The sequence below is a fragment of the Hermetia illucens genome, chromosome 5, assembly GCF_905115235.1.
Source record: "Hermetia illucens chromosome 5, iHerIll2.2.curated.20191125, whole genome shotgun sequence".
In the NCBI taxonomy this organism is placed as follows: Eukaryota; Metazoa; Arthropoda; class Insecta; order Diptera; family Stratiomyidae; genus Hermetia; species Hermetia illucens.
In genome coordinates this window covers 107,573,048-107,599,849 of record NC_051853.1, presented here as the reverse complement: position 1 = coordinate 107,599,849, position 26,802 = coordinate 107,573,048, and the positions used below count along the sequence as shown (strand labels likewise).

General features: G+C 38.5%; 1 protein-coding gene across 5 annotated transcripts in view; it reads left to right on the top strand.

Moving 5' to 3' along the window:
• The window catches only part of LOC119658490 (diacylglycerol lipase-alpha), a 208,284-nt gene extending 183,622 nt beyond the window's left edge, over window positions 1-24,662 (top strand). For 2 of the 5 annotated variants that reach the window (XM_038065949.1, XM_038065950.1), the window contains exons 11-15: window positions 198-302; window positions 487-614; window positions 2,071-2,094; window positions 7,232-7,364; window positions 18,042-24,662. In XM_038065949.1, the coding sequence (XP_037921877.1) occupies window positions 198-302; window positions 487-614; window positions 2,071-2,094; window positions 7,232-7,364; window positions 18,042-19,733 (2,082 nt within the window). In that variant the 3' untranslated portion in view covers window positions 19,734-24,662. Of the gene's footprint in view, window positions 1-197; window positions 303-486; window positions 615-2,070; window positions 2,138-7,231; window positions 7,365-12,177; window positions 12,273-18,041 lie in introns of those variants that run through there. The other 3 variants (XM_038065952.1, XM_038065951.1, XM_038065953.1) reach the window with 3 other exon arrangements.
• The last annotated feature ends 2,140 nt before the right edge of the window (window positions 24,663-26,802 follow it).

Below are 26,802 nucleotides of genomic sequence, written 5' to 3'. Positions count from 1 at the left end.
TCAAATGATTAAGGCGTGACACTGACAATTGTTAAATCATCCCCCGTCTTGCCTGATTTGTGATAATCCGATTATTTTAAACCGCACTTTTTATAGTCCTATTTTTATTGCTATCATTAAACATTATTATTAATGGCACAGCCGAAAATATATTGAGTTAAATATTATATCAAATATATTCTATCGTATCAATCTAGTGGAAGACGATAACATGTTCCGTGGTCTGCTGTGGTTGTGGTCCCGAACCAACATCGGTTGTTGAAATGTCTAGCCAAGATACTCATATAAACCAGTATAAGGAGGTAAATATTATGATAATTCCCATTTAGCTGTAGTAATTTGTATCCACTTTTTCTGGTCACACACTCTAATCTAGAAAATAAAGCTCTAATCTTGCATGCATTGAGAACATAAATGGCATAAACACTTCCAAGCGTGCATTGTTTTCATCTTCTATTGTGTTTTTCTTTTATCCTCATGACACAGCAAAGGGATACAGCGCGGACAACAAGTGTGCACCCGACGGATAGTTCAATAGCTTTAACTCTCCATCAACCATTGTATCCACCTGGTAGGATCATACACATCGTTCGCCATCATCCATCCCCCGATGAGTAAGTTTTTCCTTTTTTTCTTGCACATATAATTATTTTGTCTCTGTCCTCAACCTTCGTCGTCGTTCCTTTAAACGTAAACTTTCTTCCTTCTGGCATTTGCTTTGAGGGGGAGACCAAACTACAAGAGCAACATATGTGTATCCGTCTTGAAGTCGTTTCCATATATTTTCGTTTGTTATTTTTTTCAAGGAATTGTAAATACATATGTGGATGATACTTACGCTCAGGTGGGCGTATGTAGACAAACTGCATAATTGGCAGAATCAGGTATTGTATGATAGCAGGCTATGCAGTTATAATGGTGATTGTGAAAGTTGCAGTTGAAATGCGACGGTTGCCGGAGTTGAGTGTACACTGTGAGTTATATAGATTTGTTTAAAAATCATGACAATCATTTAATCGTGCATGGAGGATATTGGGCTCATTCTCTCCCAAAAGTATTTGACGAAATTGTTCCTATATAAAAACTAAGCAACTTTCTTCAAGATTCGATTGGATAATTTTGGCAAATTATAAAGTTACACTATAAAGTCAGTAAGATTTCTGCATTTTTTTAGTATACTGCCGCTAGTTGTTATCAAGAATGTATCTTCATATTGGATGCACATTACTCAGCAGTGTTAGGAGTCAGAGAACGCACTGTGCCGACCGCACAACCCTTCTCCATCGCCAAATAAAATAATTGAACAACAACTTTTGGCTTGGAAAAACGGCATCTGCTAAAGTCTTTTTTGTTAGAATCCTTTCTGTTGTACAATATTTTACATACCAAGAGTGAACCAATTATGACTATGGGCCATGATTCTAATAAACAGTTTTTTCTGTTACCTTCAGATATTTTACCTTTTCTTCATCTTCACAAATATGTGTACTATGAATAGTGGGAGTTGAAGTGCCGCTTATCATTGGAGCAGAATTGAGTATAAACATCTTGGAAAGATTCACTCTGCTGGTTTCTGTAGAGTCGTCGAAAAGGAGATGTCGCTTTCTATCGCAAGCGCTTAGTGCAGTCAGACGTTATTTTGTGTTTAAACTCAAATGTTTTCGACTGTTTTCTTATAAAACAGAATATTCAAACCTCTCTAATATGTCTCATACAATTGTTTAAATGTAGTAGAATATTCCGAACCGTGTACACTCAACTTTGTCATAAACTGTAGAAGACTAAAGGATGGAAAACACATGACCGTAAGACCCGTAGCATAGTGAAATAACTGCAAAACACAGATATTACCTTGGTCTCCGCTCTGCGGTAGGTGAGTGAGTGTAACGTACAAAGTACGACTGGAGGCTTTTGTGGAAATTTTATCTTTTCGCTTTAACAATTAGTTTTCGTTCATTTACATGAAAACCATATCGGAATGATGAGGAAAACACGATTTTTCATTGCTTTTTCTTTTCATAAAATACGCGCTTTTTGCTTAAGACTAATTTTGTTTTGAATTTTTTGCAGACACAAATATGACAGAGGGTGGAGGTAGGATACTCTTTATATGATGAGCATTTAGCTCTTGTTGTTGGAAAGTATTCTGTTAAGCTCAACAATCAGGTTCACTGTTGCATGATGTTTTCTGTTGAGATTACTACTTAGATGTACTCACACGAATTCCGTTTCATTGATATGCTCTTGAAGGGTGGTATATGGGGTTTGAATAAAGGTGTCTGGAAGTATCTTCGTAGTTACTATTCAGAAATTTGCATATGTTACCTCAGATGCATGCGTGATGAAATTTATATCAATAAAAATGTACGAATTTCCATTGAAATCATTACCTTGTAATCCGTTTTTTCACCCTGTTTGGTCATTTATTTCAAGGTTTGTATTTAAGTGCAGTACATTTTAGGGGTTCTTATTTTGGGCAGAAGTATTTCATTGGAATTTTAGTTGTACAAACAAATAAAAATTGCATGCAAAGGCATAATAAATTGGTGACGGTCTGTTTTTAGAAAAGTGTTCCCTCTTTATTTTATTATTTTTATTTGGTGAGACGTCGAGAGCATGCTATGAAATAAATGATGTTTAATGTATTTTGCAGGATTTAATTTTTAGTTCATTAGAGATGAACATATTTCGTAAGAAACTAAACATCTGCATTTTACCTTAGAGTTGTTAAGTGGAAGTGGTTTGAAGCAATGATGTTGTAACATATCGAGCACTCTCCTTTAGAAATAAAAAAGTACTCTCGGGGGATATACAATTGTTGTTGATACTTTCAAATTTATCAATGCAAAACATCATTACAATTGTTTCCCCAACCAAGATGACTTGATCTACTTTCTATTTTAATTTAATTAAACTGCCAGTATTCATTGCGCATTATTAAACATTACCACCATCAATTCTTCTAAAACAATTCGAATTCAGGGTTCTTCATAATATTGTGGGCAGAATGCGTGCAGGTTGTTAACAACTAGCCCTGCTTGATTCATATGTACTTTCATTGGGCACCTTTTCGATTCTCAATCAAAATTAGTGTATTCTTATGATGATGATGAGTTCTCTCAGCACTTCGATCCATGACGTGTTATTGCTAAAATTCCTGAAATATATATCAAACACGGGGATCGCGTGCACATATCGAAATACCAACACGGAAGCTAAGCCTGAATATTAGAAAAATTGCTCGACTGCGCGTTTTGAGCCTCGAAACTCCGGACCCGAATCCCGCCAACAGAAAGGAAGATGCACGACGGATCGCATCCTCGATCCTAGCTAGTTCTGTGGAGTTAAGGAGGAGGAGGGAAGAAGAGAGTCCTCAAATTAAACAGAACCGTATTTCCATTTCATGCTAATAGCTTATATTCATAATAAAATAATAAACGAATCAAGCAATCCAATCAAATAAAGAAAAATGATAGGACAAAATAAAAATAAAAATAGTGTAAACTAATATGAAGAAGAAAAAACAAACACTTGTGAATGAAGAATGCAACATTTTTTTGATAGAATGTGGCCATGTGGAGTATGAAATGAAAAGGCTCAATTAGTACTTTTCGAAATTGGTCCCATATTTGATATCGGTGAAACGTTCAATATATCACCCTCAAAAGTGTAACAGGTCTCGTTCTCACAACCTATGTATCCGAAAAATCTGAAAAAAAAAAACAGTGTATCTAAATCAAATCTAGACCTCAAAATACATCAGTACATCAAATACAGTAATAATAATATATTAGCATATTTTCTAAATTTAGCCGGAAACCCCTCCTTAAGTTCTTGCTAGAAGTACTTGGGAGTGGTATAAGGGATAACATAAGGCATGACTTTGGGCAGTTTGAAGGAAATCCAAATATTATTTACAAAGTTATAGAAGGTGAAACTTTCGCGTTTTGTGTGAATTTCGTGCATTGTAAAACGTGCAGACGTCATCATAACAATTAGTCAAGCTCACATGAATGGGAGGTCGCAGGGAAACAGTTAGTTTTTTAATTTTTAATATATAAATTCCTTGAGCCAGATATATGTATGTATTTATATGTATATTTGAGTGAAGCTTTGGGATAGTGATAGATATATTTATACATTGAGCAAGCGGTATTCAATGTACGTACTTTATAGGTACATATGCATACTTTTATGCACGTAGTAAATGGAAAACAGATGTACAATCAATTTATATACCTACATTCGGTAATAGGCAATGTTTGCTTGTTTAGAGTGAGCATATTATCTACGTCTGTAATATGTAGGTATTTCTTGTAGTTTGAAAAAAATATGGAAGAATTTTTGGGTTTTTAGCCTTATATGAATGGAAAAATATGCGTAAAAAGTTTGTCACATAAGATGAACACAAAATCTTTATACCCGAAGCGCCAGCTTCCGGTATTCCGACTTGTTTTTCAATAGTACGCATTCACAGGACTCAACAATAACATATTCGGGACACCGCTGTTTGCCCAATACGTGCGGTTGTTAATCAGCTGAATCGGGAAACGAAATCCAGCGCTGATCACTTATCAGTAATAAAATCCAATTCCTATAATACTTATGCAATTTCCATCTTTTTCATACTCTTTTTAAGATTGCCTCTTCGTTCTGATTAGCTATCCGCGATCGAATGCAAATATTTCTCACGGCACAGATTCCTTTATCTTCAGTTTGAATTTATCCAAGAGGCATAATCTTCCACGCGTCTTGTTCTTCCTTAATTTTCAAACCGCCCCAAATTAAACACAGTATTCCACTTGACAATTTTTTAAGCTGCCAAAACGTCTCACTCCCTTCAAGACACCACTGCCGAATTTCTCGCGACCATTCTCCTCTTCAAGTAAAAACGATATGTCTCCCATCTCTCGCTCATCAGCTGTCTCTGCGATCAACCGGTTCCAGTCCCGTTCATCCTGACTCCGCTAGCAGGGCATTGAACTTGGAAGTTCATGTTTCCTTAGCGACAAGCGGAGAAAAGGAGGAAACCCTCAGGCACTTCTTCTGCGATGGCCCAGCTCTAGTTAGAGTCAGGCTACGGACACTGGGTAAACCATTCTTTGGGGACCTCGGAGAGATTTCTAGCTGCAAGGTGGAAGAGCTGCTTTCCTTCGTGAATGCTACGGGCTGGCTCTAAAAATCTGAGCCGGTTGGACTCTGCCTCCTTGTACTCATAACAGCAGTCACGTTCTTAGGAGTTTGTGGCATCAAAACGGCGCACGACAGCGCTAAATGGGCTCCTCGGAGCGGTCATTGATACCTGCTTACTAGCGACAACAAAAAAATCCCACGCCTCGTCCAGAAACAAAAGAACGGCTAAAGCATCCACCCAACTAAACGGGGATCCCTTCGCTATGCCGGAACGTTGCGTAGGTATTAACGAATGAGGTGAATGTACATTATTACATTATTCGCTAGCACTATTTGGGAGTTTAAAATAAAATTTGGAATTGTGCAAATAGAAACAAATTCTTGGCGTTACGGGAAAGAAATCAGTATTTAGTTTTCTTTTATAAAATAAATGAAAGTACTCAATTTAAAATTTACAAAAGTTACATGTTGAAGTTGAAAGTTGAAATTGGAATGTAGGGATGGGAATGGGTAAATTGAAAGTAGTAAATTGGCAAGGCTAAAAGTGTTAGGACGGGAGAAGGAAGGGGAGGGAGGAAATGAAGGAATATTGCTTATTATTAAATGCATTCCTCCGTTCCTTGACAAGGCAAAGAAAATGTTTTCAGTGTCGCAAAGCTGTGGTCACTACAAAACTTACATTCAAAACTACCGATTTTCCTCAATGAAAGTAGAAGAGAATTTCTTTTAGGTGGTGATGTTAGGCAAATTGATATGTACCAGGCTAACAGTCGTATTCGCAATTTAATTACTGTTTTATTATGATATCTTAAATGTAAATGGTAGGAAGGAATGATATATACACGTTTTCCCTTCAACTTTCACTAGAACTTAAAAATGAGTTGACTAGTTCGAGAATATGTATATACGAATATATATATACCTATGTATGTGCTAGAGTCCTAAAAAATAATGTGTGAAACAAAATCTTATTAAATTTAATTCGATGTCTGTTTGTTTGTCTGTCTCTCTCTTTGTCATACCCGATTTACTCGGAAACGGCTGAACCTGAGAACGTGCGGTCTGCGAATTCCCTTACATATAGCAGCGCCATTTTCTGTTGAGTTTAAGGGGGCTTCCCAGATTGTGCTCGAATCAAAGCGGAAATATTCAGACGCGTTCGATCAATTTTAATACGAACAGAGATATGTATGCATCAACATGGGGTAATAGACAATATGTGTTTATTTGGGATATGCACAGTATTTATGTCTTTAATATATTCATAAGTTTATCTTGGAGTTTCGCAATATATGAAGGAATTTTTTGCATGCCTAACTATGTATGAATTGAAAAACCTGCACATAAATTTCCCCACATAAGATGAACGTAAAACTTTTATACCCGAACCACCCAGCTTCCGGTATTCCGACTTGTTTTTAATTCATTTGGATTGTGATAGAACTGTTCCACAGTACAATATTGCTACTTCTGCTCCTAATTACTTTGTCCCACAAGGAAATCGACTTGGTCATGCTTTCTGATAAATACTGAAATAATGTTAGTGTATGTTGCATTGGAAAACCATTCAAAGTATTTTCAAAACAGAAATTGACAATAAGGGCATTATCCTCCATAAAAGTTCCATTGGATGAGTAAGGAACATCTGTTCTTGTGTCGAATACAAATACAAGTCCGAAAAGCTAAGGAAAACGTTTTCCTTTAAAGTCATCACTGAGCCAAAAGCTTTTAACAAATGATCCATATATTTGTATGAATCGCTAATTCCGCTTCTGCTGAAGCTAGTTTTTCTTTAAATGATCAAATAATCTTCAATTCTGGACTCTATTATTTTGGGAATCAACGTTCGATTTGTAAATTAATATCTATTTATAAGGACATCTTTGCATCGTAATACTTTGGAAATTATTAATATGTGAGTAGTTCAACACTTGTGATAGTGGATATGTGTTATAAGTTTGCTTTCTCGTTGTTAATATTGACTTCTCAGATATGACAGCATGCTGTTGTATTAATAATGACCACAATAATCATATATGTATTTGCCTAGGTTAAGCAGAAAATTGATTGGAAATTGAATAAGAATTTATCTTTTTAGGCAAATCTTGACAAAGCACGAACCAGTTTATCAAGCAATTTGGGCGGAAAATACTGACTTCGACGAAGTTCTGATTTCTCCGGTGATGCTTCAAGACCACATGCCCGACAAAGTATTGGCTGCCCTGAACAAGGTATTTTCTACATTTCCGCCCCTGGAAGAGAACGATACCAGCATTGAATATTTTTAGTTTCTTTTGATTTAAGTTTTCATAAATCTGTTATTTGTTAGCTGTTTTAACATTTTTTTATTTGCTTCAGTACTTTGAAGATAGCTATCGTATTTAGAATTTTGTCCTGTCCGTATGTTTGTGGATAATTTTAATTTGAGTTTAAAGAAAATTTGTTAGAATATCTGTAATTCGCAATAATTGAATTCATAATGCTTTGAGTTTGGTGACATTTCTTAGAAATATACATGTACATATTGTGTAATTTACTTAATCGCATTGCATATTGATTTGGAGTATTATTACATTTTTATAACTTTTAATATTTACATTTCTACCAAATATTAGTAAGTAACATACGCTTGCAGTTCTGATTTGATCTTACTTTAGCAAACTCAGACATTCCCTACTATCGATTTGCAGCGGTTGATATCATCTACCTCATCAATTGTGTCGTATCTTGATTAATTCCTTGATTTCTACGATAGTGATGAATTATCCGTAGAATAATAATTGGATGCAACGCAAAGTGGGAATCAATGATATCTTTTTAATTTGGTTATGTCTCTGAGTGGTGATATCTAGATTGGTTTCGGCGTTGTACGGAGTGGTCGAAAAAGGAATGGACTTTTGAAAATTGAGGGAAAAGGTGTTTACTTTGATACAATGTAAAGTTGATTGACTGTAATTTCACATTTTGAAAATTTGTTGCAGAGCAAAAGGTACTCCCAATGTGAACCTGTTCTCTCATGAATTTTGACACGTGGCACTATCTTACTGATACAAGTGCTCTTTAATGAGGACTAGTAGTGATGGGAAATATGACTCTTTTCGGTGACGCAAATGATTTTCTTAGCTAAATAGATTCAAAAGCGCGTGTCAATAGAGTCGGCATTATCTTCAATTCGTCTTTAGCACTATGAAATAAATTTCGTATCGAATACTTAAAAATCAACTTAAAACAATAAAGCGCATCTAAATTACTTTTAGAATAAACAGTTGGGCTAATATATTGTGATTTCTGTATATTGTGATTTCTGTTTCCTGATATTTGGCATTCAGAAATTAGAAAGAAATCTTGGAAAACAATAGGTATATTCTTTGAATAAATATACCAAAGTCGGGGTGTGCTGGGGTTATTTACAGGTTACCACATCTCTGCCTCAATGAATACATTCGTCCAGTCAGCACTTATCTGTAATTCACATCATAAACTCAAGGAGCGCATTCCTCAATGCCCAGAGTAACATTTCCCAATTTTACCCACATACAATCACCCGAACCAATTCCATATTCCAAAGAATAGAATAACGCCTACGGTATCAAATTTACCTAAAATGCAACATTTATTTGAGGAATGAACAATTTAAATGCACACTGTGCATTTCCGCTGCAAGGTAACATTTTAACTAACAAGCGAAATTGAAATTAGGTGCATTCAAACCGTGAATAAAAAAAGATTTAATTTCGAAATTTAAGTTGTTTCATTCGAGACTCCATTGCTTCTGCTTCCAACAATAGCATGAATGTATAGTATGTTCATACATATTATCTCATTTTGTGCACTAAAATGTAATAACTTCATGCGAAAAAATGACCTGATGTTGTAATTACGTTTTCAACTTCCTAAAATGTTGCTCGTATGTAATATTAGGTTTCTATGATATAATAATGATCGTGGGCGCAGCAATCCAATTGGATGAGGGCCTTGAAGTGTGTTAGAGCACTTCATTTAAGATCGTAACGGTTATACTACAGGATTCAAGCACCCTTTAGGAGTTTTTATTATAGTTTTGTGGTTCATGCAATTTTGGATCCGGAAAATCCGTGAGCATAACCGGCCGCGTTTGTCTTCGAAGAAACGCTGAATGAAGATACCTGATTTTGCGATTTCAGCCCAAACCGTTACCTTTTGGGGAGTGAAGTGGCATCTGGTGTTTCAGACCGATTCTCTGCAGCCCCATACCGGTAGTTTCGATTATTCGCGAAACTTTCAACATGAAGCTTTCTCGGAGAAGATAACGTTATTGAAGTAGATGATGGTATGCAATATTTTATTTGGAAAATTTAACCACGATTCAAATTCTGTTGACTTCAATTCTGGTGGTGATTGTATCCTATAGGGATGCAATTTCAGGTTGATGAGTGAATTTCGCTGCAACTTGGATTTAGATATACCTAAAGCACAGGAACATTTATGACTCATCATTTTTGGATCCGTACATAAAGATTGCCGAACTTACTGAATGGCCTCCTTGATACGAATTTGTCCTAGTTTGAATTTGATACGGACGTACAGTCATATGAACATATGATTGAAAGATCTCATAACAAGCGGGGACACAGAACATGCGCTAATTTTCCATGTAGCTAATCATTATTTTTAAAGTTGCAATGGCCGCGGAACTCACTGATACCTCCCCAGCGCCTCTCCTTTACAACGTTATAATTAGCGCGGTTTCAATGACAAATTTCTTTCTAGACCATTAGTTTGTTCAGAGTGAAATTATGCGGTGTTTCTAACGATTAATTAATTGAAGTAATAAAAATTTGTTGTTTATTTTTCGTTGGTGTGGGTACTTATTCTTGCAAATACCGATATTTCGGGAACCACTTGTTCCCTTCATCAGTGCAAACAAGTTTGCTCATCTGTAGACATTAAGGTTCTATTTATACTATTACAGATGAGCAAACTTGTTTGCACTGATGAAGGGAACAAGTGGTTCCCGAAAATATCGGTATTTGCAAGAATAAATACCCACACCAACGAAAAAGAAACAACAAGTTTTTATTACTTCCATTAGTTTGTTGCCTATCGTATGTTGGTGATTTCTGGCTTACATATTTTATAGTTGCAGGTTCTATGTTGACATATTTTATCCAACATCGTTTGAACAATATTTTAACTGTTTCTTCTTTTGAAGCGGCATAAATTTAGCTCACCTACGCTCTATAATTATGGTAGAAGATTATTTGGCTTGAAAATTTAAAAAGTTTATCCCTGAAACTCAAGGATACGTGATTTTTACGCAGGGAGTTTCTAACATATTCCCATATATTCTAACAACTTTTCGCTATTCAAACGGTTTCACATTTCGAACTTAACTTTTCGGATCGCGGTAGAGCAACTTAACTCAACGCACGAGTTCCTCTGGCACAAGATGAGTTTGTATGGCACACGGCGTTTCTCCCTGAAAAAGTATTTTCACAATTTCTTAAAAAGCCCAGTTTGGTCCACGATATGATGTCGCAAACGCGATTGTTAAGAATGCAATAAAAAATGTTCATGGTATGGGATAACCGAATCGACGGTAATTTGAACATTCTACCGAATTGTTCTTCATTTTCCAAAGCTCAGCTGTGATATCGTCAAGTGCTATTGCCTTCCACTTCTGTAGCACTGATAGGTGAGATTGCTCGCAATGCTGGCAGTGCCTCCGTAAGCCGGGAATCTATCCGAAGTATTTCCGCCGCGAGTTGTTGATCGGTGGGAAAGTAGCTTTCTTGTCATTAACACAATAGGTCCGGTCCTCTGGCCATCCCGAGTGTTCAGTTTATCGTAAAGATCTTTGTAATGGACCGCTCGGGTAACAGTGATCGTTTTATTTGCCTCTCTCTTGGGCTTTATTTGCCTCTCTTTGCCGTTTTACATCCGAAAAACTTATAGTATACGCGTTTTTTTCACGGACCTTCATTTGCGCCATTGTCATCCCAAACCAAGTATTTCGGTTGATGGACCGCTTAACAAGCTTGGTGACCTCGAAGGCCAAAGTCCTAGCATAGGTCGAGATAGTAACAACTCCAATTACTGATGAGTTTTTCAATGCTCTGATACAATTTAATATAATATGTAAATGAATTTTGGTTGCACACATGAAAAATATGCGAGCCTAAAGTTTCTTGCATAAAGAAACCACAAGACGTGTCCTCTCTCAAAAGTTAGAATAATACTGGTTCTTACTTTGAAAGGTGATTTCATTCTTTTTACCTTTATTAACGGTCAGAATATTAAAGACGTCGTCGTGCCTATTTATTGAAATGCAAAATGAACTAGTGTTGTTTTGACCCTTGGTAGTATCGAACACGATGACACTCGATACAATTGTAGCCACTTATAGCAAAGAATGCGAAGTACGCTCTTATGCCTGTATACCAGATTCAGGATAATCAGGTAAAAGTTTTCAAAATAATGGCGTATGATTTGGTTGGTATATATATGAAAAGGTAGATGGTATCAACAGTTGTGAATGGCACCCCACAAAAAGAAGTCACGAAATTGTTTGTTTTTGAAATTAACTCATGTCAGTGTAAAATCAAGTATAAGTTTTAAGTAGAATTGAAAATTGAATCAAAGCTACCGTAATGAAGCTTCACAGAAGAAGAGCATGATGGTTACTAGAACCCAACGAAGAAATGATGAGTATTTGCCTTCTGGAATTTGTATTCAGTAGGCTAGATGAAAGTGTTTTAAGAAATATTACTGTACCAATCGAATATAAATGAGTTGAAAACATGTTGCGTCCATCAATAGTCAAATGTTTAAAATATAGAATCCTTTTGTTATGATCTCACTTCATTGAAAATAGAAAAATATATTATTAATGGTTAAAATCTCCCATAAATATCATTAGTGTATTATGTCATGCATTTTGAATGTTCACCGCGTAACTGAGAAAGTTTATTCCTAATAATTGGTAAAATCATGGAAGAATAATTTAATTTATTGTGTTGTAAAGTCTATTAAGGATCGTAGACTAACTCAAGAACAAATCTACAGGTAATACAGAATAAAGAACGACCTCTTTCACACATCATCGGTAGAGAATCAACGAACAGTTTAGACTTCATTTCCAGGCCTGTCTATGATACCAGGTACTTTTTGTTTCTATCATTTTTATTTCAGTTGTTCTGTGGATAATATGTAGTCGGAAATGCTATCCGTCCAGTTGGTGTAAGCTTTACGATTTGTTGACGCGGACAGCCTGTACTTTTTTATCAATTTGGACCCTCTATATGTACCTAATTATTCCTCTAATGATATGAAAATGTATCGCTATTTTGTGTGGATTTCTCTCCTACATATGTAACTGTTACAAGTTTTACAAATTTTTTTCTTAATTAGTAAGAGAGTATTAGTATGTACGCAAAATAGCTATCATACCTATCGAAATGCCAGACAGTAACTTATTTGGTAGAAATTATATATGCTTACGAAAGCAGTCGTTACTCTTCATTGCCATAATCGGAATTTCTTCGAATATATTGGCCACCTATGAAATTCTGATTTTTGGAATGAGCATTAATCCGGAAGCTATAAACGTTAATTGCAAACTACACTCCGGGCAAAGGAATTTCTCGTCGTGGAGAGCTCTTTATTAAAACAAAGTATATATGAAATGCATGGTTGCACAGGGTAAGACAATTTTGCTCCTGTTTTATAAGATGAAATTTGAAAGAAATGTCTAATGAGTTTGATGGGTAGAATGATCAGAGCGATCATCCTAAGTGGCCTAGACGGCAGAGGGCAGAGCTATCCCAGAAACCTAAACAAATTGAATATCGAAGAGCAACTAGAACGCGAACTAAAATTGGAAAATAAAAAAAACGGCTCGACCACGCGCGTGGAGCCGTAAGTCTCCGGATCCGAGTGCCGCGATCAAGGAGGGAAAGATCCACGACGGATCACAGTCCCAATTATTGCCTCTTCTTCCTCAGATCTTGTATGAGGCGCGGCCCCTGAGGCTCCCACCCTTCCTTGACATCCTCAGGCCAGTTTGTCATTGTTGAGTATGTCCCTTCTGATAGAGGTTCTGTCGGAGCAAGGAGGAAAAGAGAGGGAGGAAGTCCTCAAATTACGCTTGATTTATTCACTATTCATCGTATATTAAAGGGAAAACAAATTATAAATATGTAATATAGGCAAAAAAATAGAAAAAAAATTAACTTAAATTAACGAAATGCAATAAAAAGAAAAAAAAAACTAAAAGAAAAATAAGAAAAACAAAGGAAATTTAAAAAAAAAACACTTCGGCCGTCAAATTCATGCTCGAAGGATGTTGCTGTATAAATATGAAATTCATTAAAGAAGGATATGTTAGAAACTGAACATCCTAAAAATAACAATTTTAATTGAATTGTTTTTTTTATGGTGTCCCTTCTCCTTGTTTCAATTTTCCTTCCTTTTCATTTGCCCTTCCAAATCCGATTGGTGAGGAGTTGTTGCGGCAAAGCCTTCGTGAAAATTTCACATCCACTGGTAATGATGGTGATGTAACATTTTATTTGCACGAATGTTGTAATTGTTTTGATGCTAATATTCATTTAAACCGCGTCACGTTTAGTCTTTGAAGCAGTCTTGGAGGCTTCCTTTGTCCGGAACAGAGACGACAAAGGGTTCGTGCCATTCACGTCCCCGTCAACAGTTCACAAAACAAAGACTTCCCAGCCTTCGGCTTTCCGTTTTTTTCTTTAAATCACTGAGCATTTATCATTTGTTACTCTTGTCAACGATTTGAACTTATTCTCGGAATCTTTCGTTTAAAATACATTTGATTTATGGTTTAGCACGATGTGGTGTTAGTTTTCTTGGTCAAATCCCTTTTTTTTTCCTCACGAAAATCTTCACAACTTTTTGACATGATTCAGACTTGCCTCCCCCAAAAACTCACTTCCTTTTCTTCCCCAAAATCTTTGCACCTTTTTCCCAACGATCCCGACTTTCACCCAAAATTAACTTCTTTCTTCTTTCTCCAAAAAACAAAAACAAACGGTCCTCCTCTTTTTTCTCGCACCATCTCATTTGCCGCTACATTGCCTTCCTCTCTTTAGTCAATGTTGCGGTAACATGCGCATGCGCCTGCGGATGCGGCAAATCATTCGCCTCTTGTCAAGATCAAGTTGCTCGAATGCATTCAATAATGTGCAATCTGCGGCGAACATTAGGGTAATTGCACAATCATAAATGCATTATTTAAGCAAATTAATTAAGAAAGAGCCGAATGAGATTCCGCTTCCGTCGCGCAACCGCGGTTACTACAAATGTATTCCTTTACATATGATAAGACGCCGACATTTTATCACCGTCACTAACTGCAAAGCCCTTCCCTATTTTACCATCGCATCTCAACATCAGCTTCTGATTGCTGTTTTGCGAATCAAACCACCGACAAAATAGTAAATAGTGAATAGTGAATTAAATGGGAGCGATATCGTGAGAAAAAAGTCGTGGAACTAAGTTAAAAACACAATCCACGAGGCGGCCTGTGCAACTCTCTATCGGTTTATCAACTGAAATACTTGGTCTTGGAACATTTATGTCCAAATGAAGGTTCGTGAAAAGAAACGCCTCTACCATAAGTTTCTCGTCGATAAAACGCTGGCCAACTGATAAATTTGCAAGAATGTCAATCGGGAAGCAAAGAAAGCGATCGCTGTTACCACAGCGATCCATTACAAAGTTCTTTACGATAAATTGGACACTCGACATGGCGGGAGAGATTTGTATCGACTTGTCACAAACCGATACCATCGTACACGGGATACCGAACACTTCTGTTGCGCTAATGACAAGAACCGTCATTTCCTTATCGACTGACAAGCCACGATGGATGGCCCAAAATATCTAGAAGAGATTTCAACAGAAGAATTTGTCCGTCCTCCACTTCCAGAAGCACTACCGACATCTGAAGCCATTCCACCTGTCAGTGCGGCTAACGTCGAGAAAGTTATAAAACGGATGAAACCGGGAGAAAGCAACAGGACCTGAAAACGCATTTGAACTCTGGAAAACGAAAAGCAGTGTTTGGAACTGGTACAAGGGTCTACCTGGGATGAGGAAGGTCGTCTTATCGAGGGGTATCTGTAAGAAGGAGCCTTAGGCAACTGACTTAAGATCCCATTAATGAGTGGCGCGGAATAAGTAGTAGCATCGAGGCACTTCGACTGATCTCGAACCCTGCGAAGATGAAATACAATGACCCAAAACTCCAGGTCAGTTGTTAATCCTTTAAACGCGACCGCAGTAGAACCTTCCCTAGCGTAGAATGAGAAGTTCCATCTGCTGTCTTTAAGGTGAGGCGTAATTTTCGGATGGGGACTCATTTTTCACGCAAGATTTGCTCAGCGAGTTCAGCGAAGATACAACTCACTGAAGTTCCGGTGTCCACCAAGCCCAGTACATGCTTACCCCAAAGGGGCAATGTTCATAAGTCATAACTCTCCCTTAGATTTATCCGGTAACACTACCGACGAAAGGAATTGCCGTGTCCTCTTTCGTGCAGCCCAGTAGGAGTGGACGCGTAGAGTGGAACAGTTTTTTATAGTCGGTAGAGGGCGATCCTTCTCACTGTGTTTCTCCATGAGTAACCACGCAGCGTATATTGCGTCAGTAGTTCTGCCGTTCTTCACAAATCTGGTTATTTCGATGATTTTGCGAATACGGTTGGCGTTGTGTTTAGTGTTCAGACACGTATTTGTTTTGTTCAGAATAACTTACGCCCTGATGCCGTCGATGCGTCAAGAACCCTTGCCAATTTCTCGACAGGACCGGGTTGACTGAGGTGGTGGCCCTAGTATTTTTTTTAGGCTTGCTACTCAATCCGATCATGTTGTTTTTAACGACATTGTATGTATTTTTTATATTTATATTTTATAATTTTATAATTGTTTGTTATATTCTAATTAAAAAAAAATGTGGAAAGTCTGCCTTCTTTTTTTGTCTAATTTTATATCTCTCTCTAGTGAGTTAATAGTAGGTCACAGTTGTTTTCTGTGTGTTTATTGCACCCTTATATGGTATCAAATTAAAGTCGATGATTTGACATACTTAGGAGTGGCAAGTCTCATTTCAGACTAAGTACATTTGAATAAGACTCGCGTCGACGCCTGCTGTTGAATTAATTAAAATTTTCGAAGTCTTTAGTTTTAACTCCTGACTTTCCTCAGAAAAATGAGAATTAGGTGATATTGCCCCTAAATATGTTCGTTATTCTACATTATTAGATTTGTGGGAAAAAAGACTACAGTTTTCTTTTCTACTTTTTATTATACAATTTATTTTCCACAGAAATTAGCAGAATATTATCATTTCTGTGAAAATTTAATATACAGTGAAACCACTCCTAACGGAAACCTCTATTTACTAAATCCCTATCAATATCCGACAATATCTGTAGCACGGGCCCAGAAATATGTTTTTTTAACACAAAACTTCCCTTATTTAGCGGACCTTCAGAATAACGGAAACGGATACCAAAAATCATCAGACACATTCATTATGTCCCGTATTTTTACTTCCCAATAACGGACAACAGGGTCCGAGTTTTCTAATTTTCACGGAAGTGTATAATCATTAGTTGGAATCTCGAAAAATCCCCCATCTGGGACTGTTTACTTTTTTTTACGGACAACATCCTGTTTCGCTTCTGTGGAAATAATATTGTTTGTTTTGGGTTTATACTTTTTTAAGCAGTTCTGTCCTTCTCGACACAGTGACCACGTCGCACAACAGGCCCCCTGCTTCTTATTACATCATATATGTGGCACCACCATTTAACGGGCGCCTCCGAATAACGGACAGAATGACGTGCACCGAGGGTGTCCTGTAAATAGACTTTTCACTGTAAATGTAAATTTAATGCTAGTCTTTAGTCAATTTATAAGTGAGAAGTGTTCTATGATTTTTACAAATTAGAAAGGCTGAAACTTCCATTTTCATGTATAAGAGTCTGTGCTTTCTATAATCATTCTCACATATATCTGGAACACATTTTAAATTTAGAACAATGTTAAGCAATTCGTTGCATCGTTTGTATGTCAGAAGTTGTTTTACTTATAATATATAAATAAATATAGTTTGTAACCTGCATGACTGCGAGGTTCAAAAATCACAAATGATGCAACAACATGCATAAGCTAATTACAAGTGCTAGTACTATTTAAAAAATTAAAATTGATCAAAGGAATCCACCAGTTTCATTTGTTTCACTTAAAGGTTTTATATTTCATGAGTAAGGCTTTCTTGAAAGCAATGTATAACAATTCTGAACGAAGGTATTGCCAGTAGTTTTTGTCAAAAAAAATGTTGGCCTGTATATAGTCCAGTGCATACTCCCTTCTTTGATTTTCAATGATTTTTTCTCCATAGAGTTGTTCTATTTCACTTTCAAATATTTTATTGTCATTGTTCTGTTCATTTCTACTTTTAATGTATTCAATAAAGCCCTACATTTCCACATTCCAGTTGCAGTTAATTTTGAATTATTTACATTAGATTTGTATTATCAAAAGTTATGATTTATTTTATGGTGTTCGCATGAGTTTGATGGTTCGGTAAACAAACAGTGTTATGAAATCACTACCTTTGACATTGGGGACGCTCAAATCAATTTGAAAGCACTTACGAAAAAAGCAAATAAAGTTGACTCGAAATCGCCTAGAGGTTGGTTTATTATTAACTTGAATTGATTTGAAATGAATTATTTGCCTTTTCTTCATTCAAGTGAATGCAATGTTAAATGTTTAACCCTTTTTTGCTTAAAGAGATTAGCAATTGTCACACTTATATAAAAAAACATCATCCTACAACAATAAAGAAAGGTGCAAGCAGCTCTGCTCATGACTAATGACGGTTTTTATTTTCAGGTTGTAACAACTGTGGGCCCTAGAAAACCTCAAAGGCAATCTGCGAATACATATATTTCCTTACCAATGGAAAACGTGGATACTTCTAGCCTCCATAATCATCAAACTTGCAACGCACCACACAGTCCAACCTCAACAATCACGAACGCAGCGTCAACACCAAATGTTTCCCATAAAATTTGCTTGGAGACATCTTTTACGAACTTACAAAGTCCTCAGGAATGTAGTCACCCATTTAGTATATCGAGCATTGGGGGTCAAGGCTCCAGTAAGGCGTCATCGGTGGCTGGAAGTCTGTTTGGGCGAAGCCAATTAAGTTCAATTCTGCATTACGATGTCTCTAGCATTGTTGATGAGAATTCAACAAGAACAATTTCTGGGCCGAGTGAATCTGCTACAACGATACTAGCTGAGCCGAGTCAAAGTCATCTGAAAGTAAAAAACGTTGCTTTTGATATGGCACCAAATTATGGGAATCAAGGAGCTGGTTCTAAGTCGCCATCGCCGCATGTGATACCAAAGAGCATACTTCATCGTCAACTTTCTGGACATCATATGAAAAAGCCAACAAGCTTACCGATAGCGGAGCTACGGCGTGGATCAGATTTGGCACGGCCAATTGATTTCATACACGATGATTGGTTCGGGTTGGCGCCCTTGGCTAGTCCCGAAACTCTGTCTGAAATTTCAAGCATTTCTTCAAGGACTAGTGCTGCTATGAGTCTGGCGAACAGTATTGAACGCTATTTGCAGAAATTATGTATTAATGAAAATGGAAATCAGCAATTAATGGATGACATTTATGAATCTCAAATGCATACCCCCAGAATAATGCGTAGAGCTCCCAAGATTACGGAGAATTTATCGAACTGTGCAAATGACTGGCGATCGGTTGACCAGTACAAAAGAATGGGTCAAGTATTTGTAACGAACCCGCGAGTGCCTTTGAATCATAGTAGTAGCGAATCAAGCGAACATAGTTTCGAATCTGCAACCAGTGTTAATCACTCGAATATGAACAGGTCAGAAAAACCGGAAAGTTCAAAGTCGGCAGACAATATAGATGAAGATACACCTGGTCATCATTCCATTGCGAAAAAGCTTACTTTTAGTGACAGTGAAATATTGAACGAGTGTTGCAGTTCATGTCCTCAATGTCCTTGCAAGTTGGTCACTAGAAACAGTGAATGTTGTCAAAAGGCAGACCACGGATCCTGTAAGACTGTCCAGTCAAGAACGAATACAAGTTCCAGCGAAACGTACTACAGTGCATTTTCATCGTTAGACCGATTTTCGAGCCCTAGCAACCAGTTACAAGCAAAACGCATAAGAAACCAAAAGATCGGAGGGCATTCACCAGAACTAAGGCAAGGTGTCTTGGAATCACATTTTCCCGTTCATCCCGAATGTGTGGAAGCTTCGGATAAGCTATCCCTGTTGCCGGATAGTCCAAAAATTCAACACAGTAGCAGCACTGGACAAGTTCAAAAGCAACGCAGCAGTCTGATAAAGAAACGGAATTCAAATGAGGAACGAATATTCTCAAAAAATGAGTCACTGCCGTTGCTAGCTAATCTTTCAGAGAAGTCTTCACCAAATTTTGTGAAGAGAAAAAGCTATGTTTATCCAATGACCGCAACAACAACTAGCTCACCTAGTTCACCAGCTGCAAGAAATGAAAGCAGTGTGTAAGGACATGCATTATACCAAAAATGGTAAACTGAAATTATATGCTAGTCACAATAGAATTAACATTGCATTTTAAGTTATTCCGTATTAATTATGGGGAAACAACAGGTTTTATTAAATATGTGAATGTTTTCAGGAATATTATCGAGATTTTTGTCCTCGTTACTCAGAAAAGGAAATTTAAGAAAAGCATGTACAGCTCGAGTGCTGATTTTTTAGTTCTGCTTAAGTAACCAAAACGTTATACTATTTGGAAGAGAGAAAGTTATTATATATTATATATATTATATATATATATATATATATATATATTATATATTATATTTTGCCAGTCGCATTCTGCTAATCGAACACTAACTCGATTTCGATGATTTCGTTTTTTTCCGGCTCTTTTCTTCTTTACTAGCTTAATTGAATGTTCAGGTGTTCAGCAGAGCTAATTGGAATTTTTCTATTCTAATACTCGTATGTCGTAGTGATTGTCGTGATTCGAAACGTTGGTAGTAGCTACTTTGAACGGGTTCAGAAGCGGTTTTAGTTTTACGATAGAATATATTGATTGCCTTATCATCAGATCATAACATAGACTCGATTGAGAGTGCTCTGAAGTTCCATATAGCACGAGGTATTTATTTTGTTTTGTCGTCCGTTGCTTTGATATCCAAAACTATCAATTTTGAAATGCCTAACTAGCTCACTGGAATATAGTCATATTATATTACGGTGGGCATGGTGTTACTAACACTTAGGCAGTAGTTACTCCAGTTTTCCGCCTTGATTGGTTTGCCCGGAAATGTGGATTTTGTATAATGAAATTATTCCGGCTTTTTTGGTTCATGGACGAAGATGATCGTCCTATTACTGGATGATCAAAGATGTGTAATTATTAAATAAAAACTGATGTAAACGATTCTGTACTACATCAAAGGACGATCGCTAATTAACACTGGTCGTAACATGACGGATGGAGGTTGTTGATTTCCTTTTAATGTGTCTTACGGTTAGTTGTGAGATTAAAAACTTGGTTGGCTGGGTAAGACGATAGGTATTTGTAGAGACTTAATTGAGGAACCCACCTCAATTAAAACTTCTTTTTCTTGTCATTGTAACAAAAATTTGGAGCCAATTTTCAAAAACTTAGTGAACATTTTTATTTCGCACGTGCTGCTTTGATGCAGCAATATAGAATATTTTTGTGGAAAACTGTTTATTATCTATTTTGATGCAACAACGCAGTTGCAGTCCTGTCGAGAAACGGCAAGGGCTCTTAGCACAAGGACGGCATCAGCATGTAAGGAAATTAATTTTCTCCACACAAATCGGTGTCTATACGCTAAATATTGGTACCTTCGCCAGTAAGAACGAAAGAGACGCATCGATAGCTAGGCTCGGTACGAAACTCGATGGTGCGGTGTCAAGAGCTGTGACATAAATCTCTACTCTCGACTAGGACAAATGTGACTTCATACGTTTGGTTGATGTTTCCTGAGGGGAGTAATCTATCATAGAAAGGTTTGAGCTTGGACTGGAAAACGGCCATGCTCTTTCCTTTGACATTGAAGATAAAAAGTCAGTTGTTAAGATAAACTTGCGAGTCCGTTTGCAGCCCTTTGAAAGTAGAGGCACGATCAGTAGCATGGTTCGTTGATGCAGTGGTTTGTAGTTTTGTTAACGCGTCCCTCATCGATCACACTTACCATGAGGAATCTAACGATGTCCCGTTTTTAATTAATTCGAGCTTAAATTTGAGGATTCTGCGAACTTGTATTTGAAATTGGTTGAGAAAGGGCTTGCAGAAACTGTGTCATCGATTGCTTAAAAATCGTGAATGCCACAATGGAAAACCCAGAAACTCTTGATAAAGCACCTGCACAATGTGAGAAGTTTCTGATCCATTAACAATGTGAACGGTCTTTCCTGCGGAGAGAATTTAAAATATTTAATACTTTGCTGCAGCAAGTTGATGGTCGGCAGCAGAAACTCAATAAAAGCCTTGTATATAAACTTAATGTGTTTTTTTTTTATGTAAAATTGGACCTGTTTGCCATTAGATGGTTAACAATGTGAGAACTATGAGTAGGATGTCTCTTCTACTGAGTAACTGCTCTACTAAGCCTTCTAGCAAATGGCTAACCTTTAGGGAGTAGATCGCTTCGGTAGAAAAGAAAGATAATTACACAAGTCCAAATTTCAGTCGAATGTCTGGAAGTAATTAGCACCGAATGTCTGGAAGTAATTAGCACATGGTGGGGCGGGTTAAAGCCCTATCGGCTTGCTTATACGGCGAGAATTGTTCTCTCCGTGCCGCTTTTTCGTAAGCGCCCCAACCTTCGAAGCTCCTCCTGGATACTGCTTACGGTGTCACTAATTGCATTCCACACTTTTTCGGCCTCGAGCATTTGCGGAAAGATTGTCTCCAATTTTAGGGGCTCGTCAAGCGAAGTTGAAGCTGTTCCCTCTCATTTGCGAATCTCGGACACACGAAGAGCGTGTGCTCCGGGTTCTCGTATTCGTTTAGACATTCAGTAAAGAAGGGAGAATCGTCATGTTCAAAACGATGTAAATACCTAAGGTATCCACCATGTCCAGTCAGAAACTGAGTCAAGTGACAGTGGACATCTCCATGGCTGCGCATAATCTAAAGTTGAATATTTGGAATTAGCTTGTGCGTCTACCTCCCCTTGTGGGATTTATCCCAATGTTTCTGCCACATCCTGATTGTGCGCGGTCTCTCTTCCTGTCGTTGATCTGCGGCATTATGGTCACTGCGTGCCTTCCAGTTGTATAATTTCTGCATCTCCGCAGCCAAAATATCATTGGGCATCATTCCTGCGACTACGAAAGTTGCTTTGCTGACCTTGGTCGCAATGCGCTAGCGTTTAACGCGATCAGATGATATACTGAAAAAGATTTTCTCCTATACGCCTGAACATTAAGGGATTTTTCCAAACTGATGCTGTGTACAGCAAAATGGATGAACACACTCTGTTTAGCAGCAACCTCCTCGGGAGTTTGGGTCCTCCAATATTGGGCATTATGCCAGATATTGACTGCAGTCTTCCTTGCCCTCTCGCCTGCGTAGCTCCAGTGTTCCTTGAAGATCAATTGATGATCCAGCATAACGCCGAGGTATTTGATGAAAGGCTTGGATTCTATCACATGTCCCACACGAAACCGTAGAATTCCTTTCAGTTTGCAATTGCTGACCACTACAGTCTCAGTTTTGTGTTCTACCAACTCTAATCCACGTGATATTAAGGATAGTTTATCATTTGTCAGTTTGATGCGCAGCACATGGTCATACATCACGTCCCAGAGCAGCGAGCTCAGCACCGATACTTGAGGCACACTGCCGATCACCAAATATTCAACTGGGCCTACTTCGGCGTCATGGAGGAGCTTTCTAACCAAGAAATAATTCCTGATGATTAGCTGAATACACGTGGGCACATTTAGCTGGCTTAAGAGTTTTTTATATGTTGCCATTGCGCCGAGTTGAAAGCATTCCTCTCGTCGAGGGTGATGATGGCACAGTATTTTTTGGTACCGCTGTGTCACCTTATACCTACAATTGCTTCCTCCGCGAGATTGAACACTGTATTGTTGTGTTGATATGCCACCAAAATTGGGAGCAGCCTGTTGTAACAATGCGCTTCAGCAACTTTTCCATACTTTTCAGCAAACAAATGGGACGATACGACGATGGCTTACCACTCTTTGGTAGCAGCACCAACATTTGTCTTTTCCATTGAATCGGGAAGATGGCCTCTTCCAAGCAGCTATTGAATGTGGAAATGAATTACTCCGGTCTTGCTTTTATCGCCGCCTTCAAAGCCACGTTCGGTATTCTGTCCATCCCAGATGATTTTTTAGCCTCTACCTTTTCACAGCCAATGGTAAGCACATCAGCTATTATACTTGGGATAACCTTTAGGAAATGTTCTCTTTCGACGGCAAATGCACTATTTTTTGCTGTGGAAATTGGGTAGTCACTATTTTTCGCAATAAAATGGGCACTTAATCTGCGGGACCTTGCTTCCTTCCAATTTAACCATTACCGCTCTATGGGCTTCTCCCCACGTGTTGCCGACCTCATCGAAGAGTTCGTTGAAGCAATTCCTTTTACTTTAACGGATCGCCCTCCGCAGCTCTCTTCGAATAATTTTGTATCTCGCCTTCCTCTGTGCAATTTTCATCATTCGCGCGTTGGTAATTTCTTCTTGCTTGCAGGCATACGGCACAAAGTTATCTGATTTAGTTATTTTAGCACGGTTTCGATTATCTGATACCGTTTTTTCTGCGCCTTGTCATAGAGGCATCACAGGCTGCAATTTGCTCAGATTTTTCTCTCGCTGTACTTGTTGGTGTGGAACTATTTTTTTTTTATTTTATATCACAGCGAACATATCCGCATCAAATATCTTTGAAATCAACTATTATACTTCGACCGGCATGACTTTATGTCTCTCGGATGCCCCATTCTCCTGTTCTTTATTACACTAAAGGGTATAGCTTGATGGTCGCTATGCGTTTAGTCTCATTAACTCGCCAGGTAAAGTCCATCATCAACGCACTACTTACGAAGGTAATGTCTACCACTGAATCTATCCTCCCTTTTAGGAAGGTATAGATACTTCCGATATTAACAAGAACAATGAATGAAGAAAAAGCTTCCAGCAATATCAGTCTCCTGTTATTAGAAGCCTTGTTTCCATACTCATATCACCCTTCAGCTGATTCTGGCCCCACCATTGTGGATCTAAACCTTCGGCGAGCCAGTCTGTCAGCCTCCTCATTACCGGTAATGTTAGAGGGCCCCGGCACTCACATCAGGAATGTTTCGTTCAGTCGACCAAGTTTCAACAGCACCTGATGACAACTCCACACCTACTGGCTTGATATGTCGTTGCTATTTAGTGCTGATAATGCCGCCCGACTATCGGAAGAGATTCGAATGGTGCGACCCCTCCATGTTTGTCGCACACATTCTTCTGCTGCCAATGAAATGGCATATATCTCCGCCTGGAATGTGGTCGTCATTTTTCCGAGGGGTCGGGCCAGTTCTATAATCGGGTTCTCCGAGAACACCCCTGCGCCCGATCCATCCTCCATGACTGACGCGTCGGTGAAGAATATTAGGCCTGTAATCTGAAAAGACTCATGGCCACTTTTCGACTATTCTTCTCTTTCGGTCATTACGAGAGTGTATGTCTTTTCAAAGACATCGGTCGGCATCAGGGCTACCGTATGTTTTTTAAGGAATTTCCAGATAGATGCATGACCGTTTGATTGGCCGCCTTTCCACGCCCCAATGGTATCGAGCCTATATGTGTCGTTGGCTGCTTTCCGTTTCACCTCCAAGTGAATGGGGGGTAAATTTAGGATAGTTTCAAGTGCCGCAGTCGGCGTAGTACTCATTGCTCCAGTAATACTTAGGCAACCAAGTCTCTGAATCTGCGTTAGCAGCTTCCTGCCGTTAGCAAAGTTCATTCTCGGCCACCAGTCGATGCATGCATACATCAAAATGGGTTTTATTATGGATGTATACATCCAGTATATCCGTTTGGGTGAAAGTCCCCAGCTCTTACCTATCGCATTCCTACAGCACCAGAGCAATCTGCAGGATTTCTGATATTGTTTGGATATGATGCTTCCACGTTAACTTGGAGTCGAAATGTACTCCTAAGTACTTGACTGTTTGTGCCAGCTGGATTTCCGCCCTTGCTAAGATGGGTAGCGTATAGCTGCCCCATTTGACGTTCCTAGTGAACATAACCAGTCCAGTCTTCCTAACGTTCACCGTGAGTGCATTGCGGAGGCACCAGTTGTGGATTACATGCAGAGTTGCATTCAAGCGGTCACATACGAATGAGGCATAATTGAAGGCATCTTCGATGTCTATGAATGCGCCTAAGGCGTATCTGCGTTATCTTCTCAATTCCAGCAATGGATTTGATGCGCTTCCCAGGGATCGTGACTCGGACGCTCAATTTTATTTTATACATCACCCAATCTGTCTTCCGCAGATTCCGAAATGGAGTGGGTGGAGGTGGATCCATGCTCATAACGAAATTAATGCGTCTGTGATCCGAGAGTACGATATCGTTTGATACTCTCCACTCTCCGATCAGAGATGCGATGTCAGGAGATGCCATCGTGATGTCGATGACGTCTCGTCTGACCACGTTGAAGAAAGTGGGTTCATTACATTTAGGATCTGCAAATCGGTTCCTACTAGATACTCCAATAGTTTCGATCCTCTTGCATTGATGTTCAAACTTTCCCAGCATATGTGGTGAGCTTTGACATCACACCCTGCTGTTACCCCCATGCCTCTACTTTTGGCATATTGGATAGCTTTGATGAATGTTCCATTGGGAACGTCTTCTGCGTCGTAGGGAAAATATCCAGAGCAGCATAGTATCTCTTTATCTTCCTGTTGACTTTTTATGGGTAGCTTAGCCGATGTGGTGTCGCCATCACATAGGTCTTTAACCAAATTAGCCTGGAAGTTTTTGGAGACTACCATGCAGGTACGGGGTCGATTGCTTCCATTGGCATACAATAGGTCAGTATGTTGGAAGTTTAGGCCCCTGACTACCTCACCAACAACGCACGGTTCTTGTATGAGGTATATAAATGTCTTGCAGCTATTGATCCAATGACTGATAAGTGCAGTCGCCGTTTCACAATGTTGCAAATTTATTTGGGAAATGTGGCACCTCATCTACGTTTCAGATGAAGATGCCGAGGGTTGCATGTCCCCTTCAATGGTTTTAGGAGCCAACACTTGTAACCAAGTTGTTCCAGAACCCCAACACCATTTCGCTCTTCTTCTGGAAGTCAGAGAAAGCTCTTTTTGATCGATGGTAGCTCAGAGACCCTTTTCAAGGTTAGTCGCGCACCCTCCCACACATCGTTAAGGGAGGAGCAGTACTGTCTGAGCCACTCGTTCGTATTTTCGTCGGCAAAGTTGAGCTGTAACATTTTACGGTACACACCTACCGACTCAAAGCAAAACTTAATGCCTTACGCGGACGCAGTCCTTACAGTTAGGAGGAGTTTCCTCCTA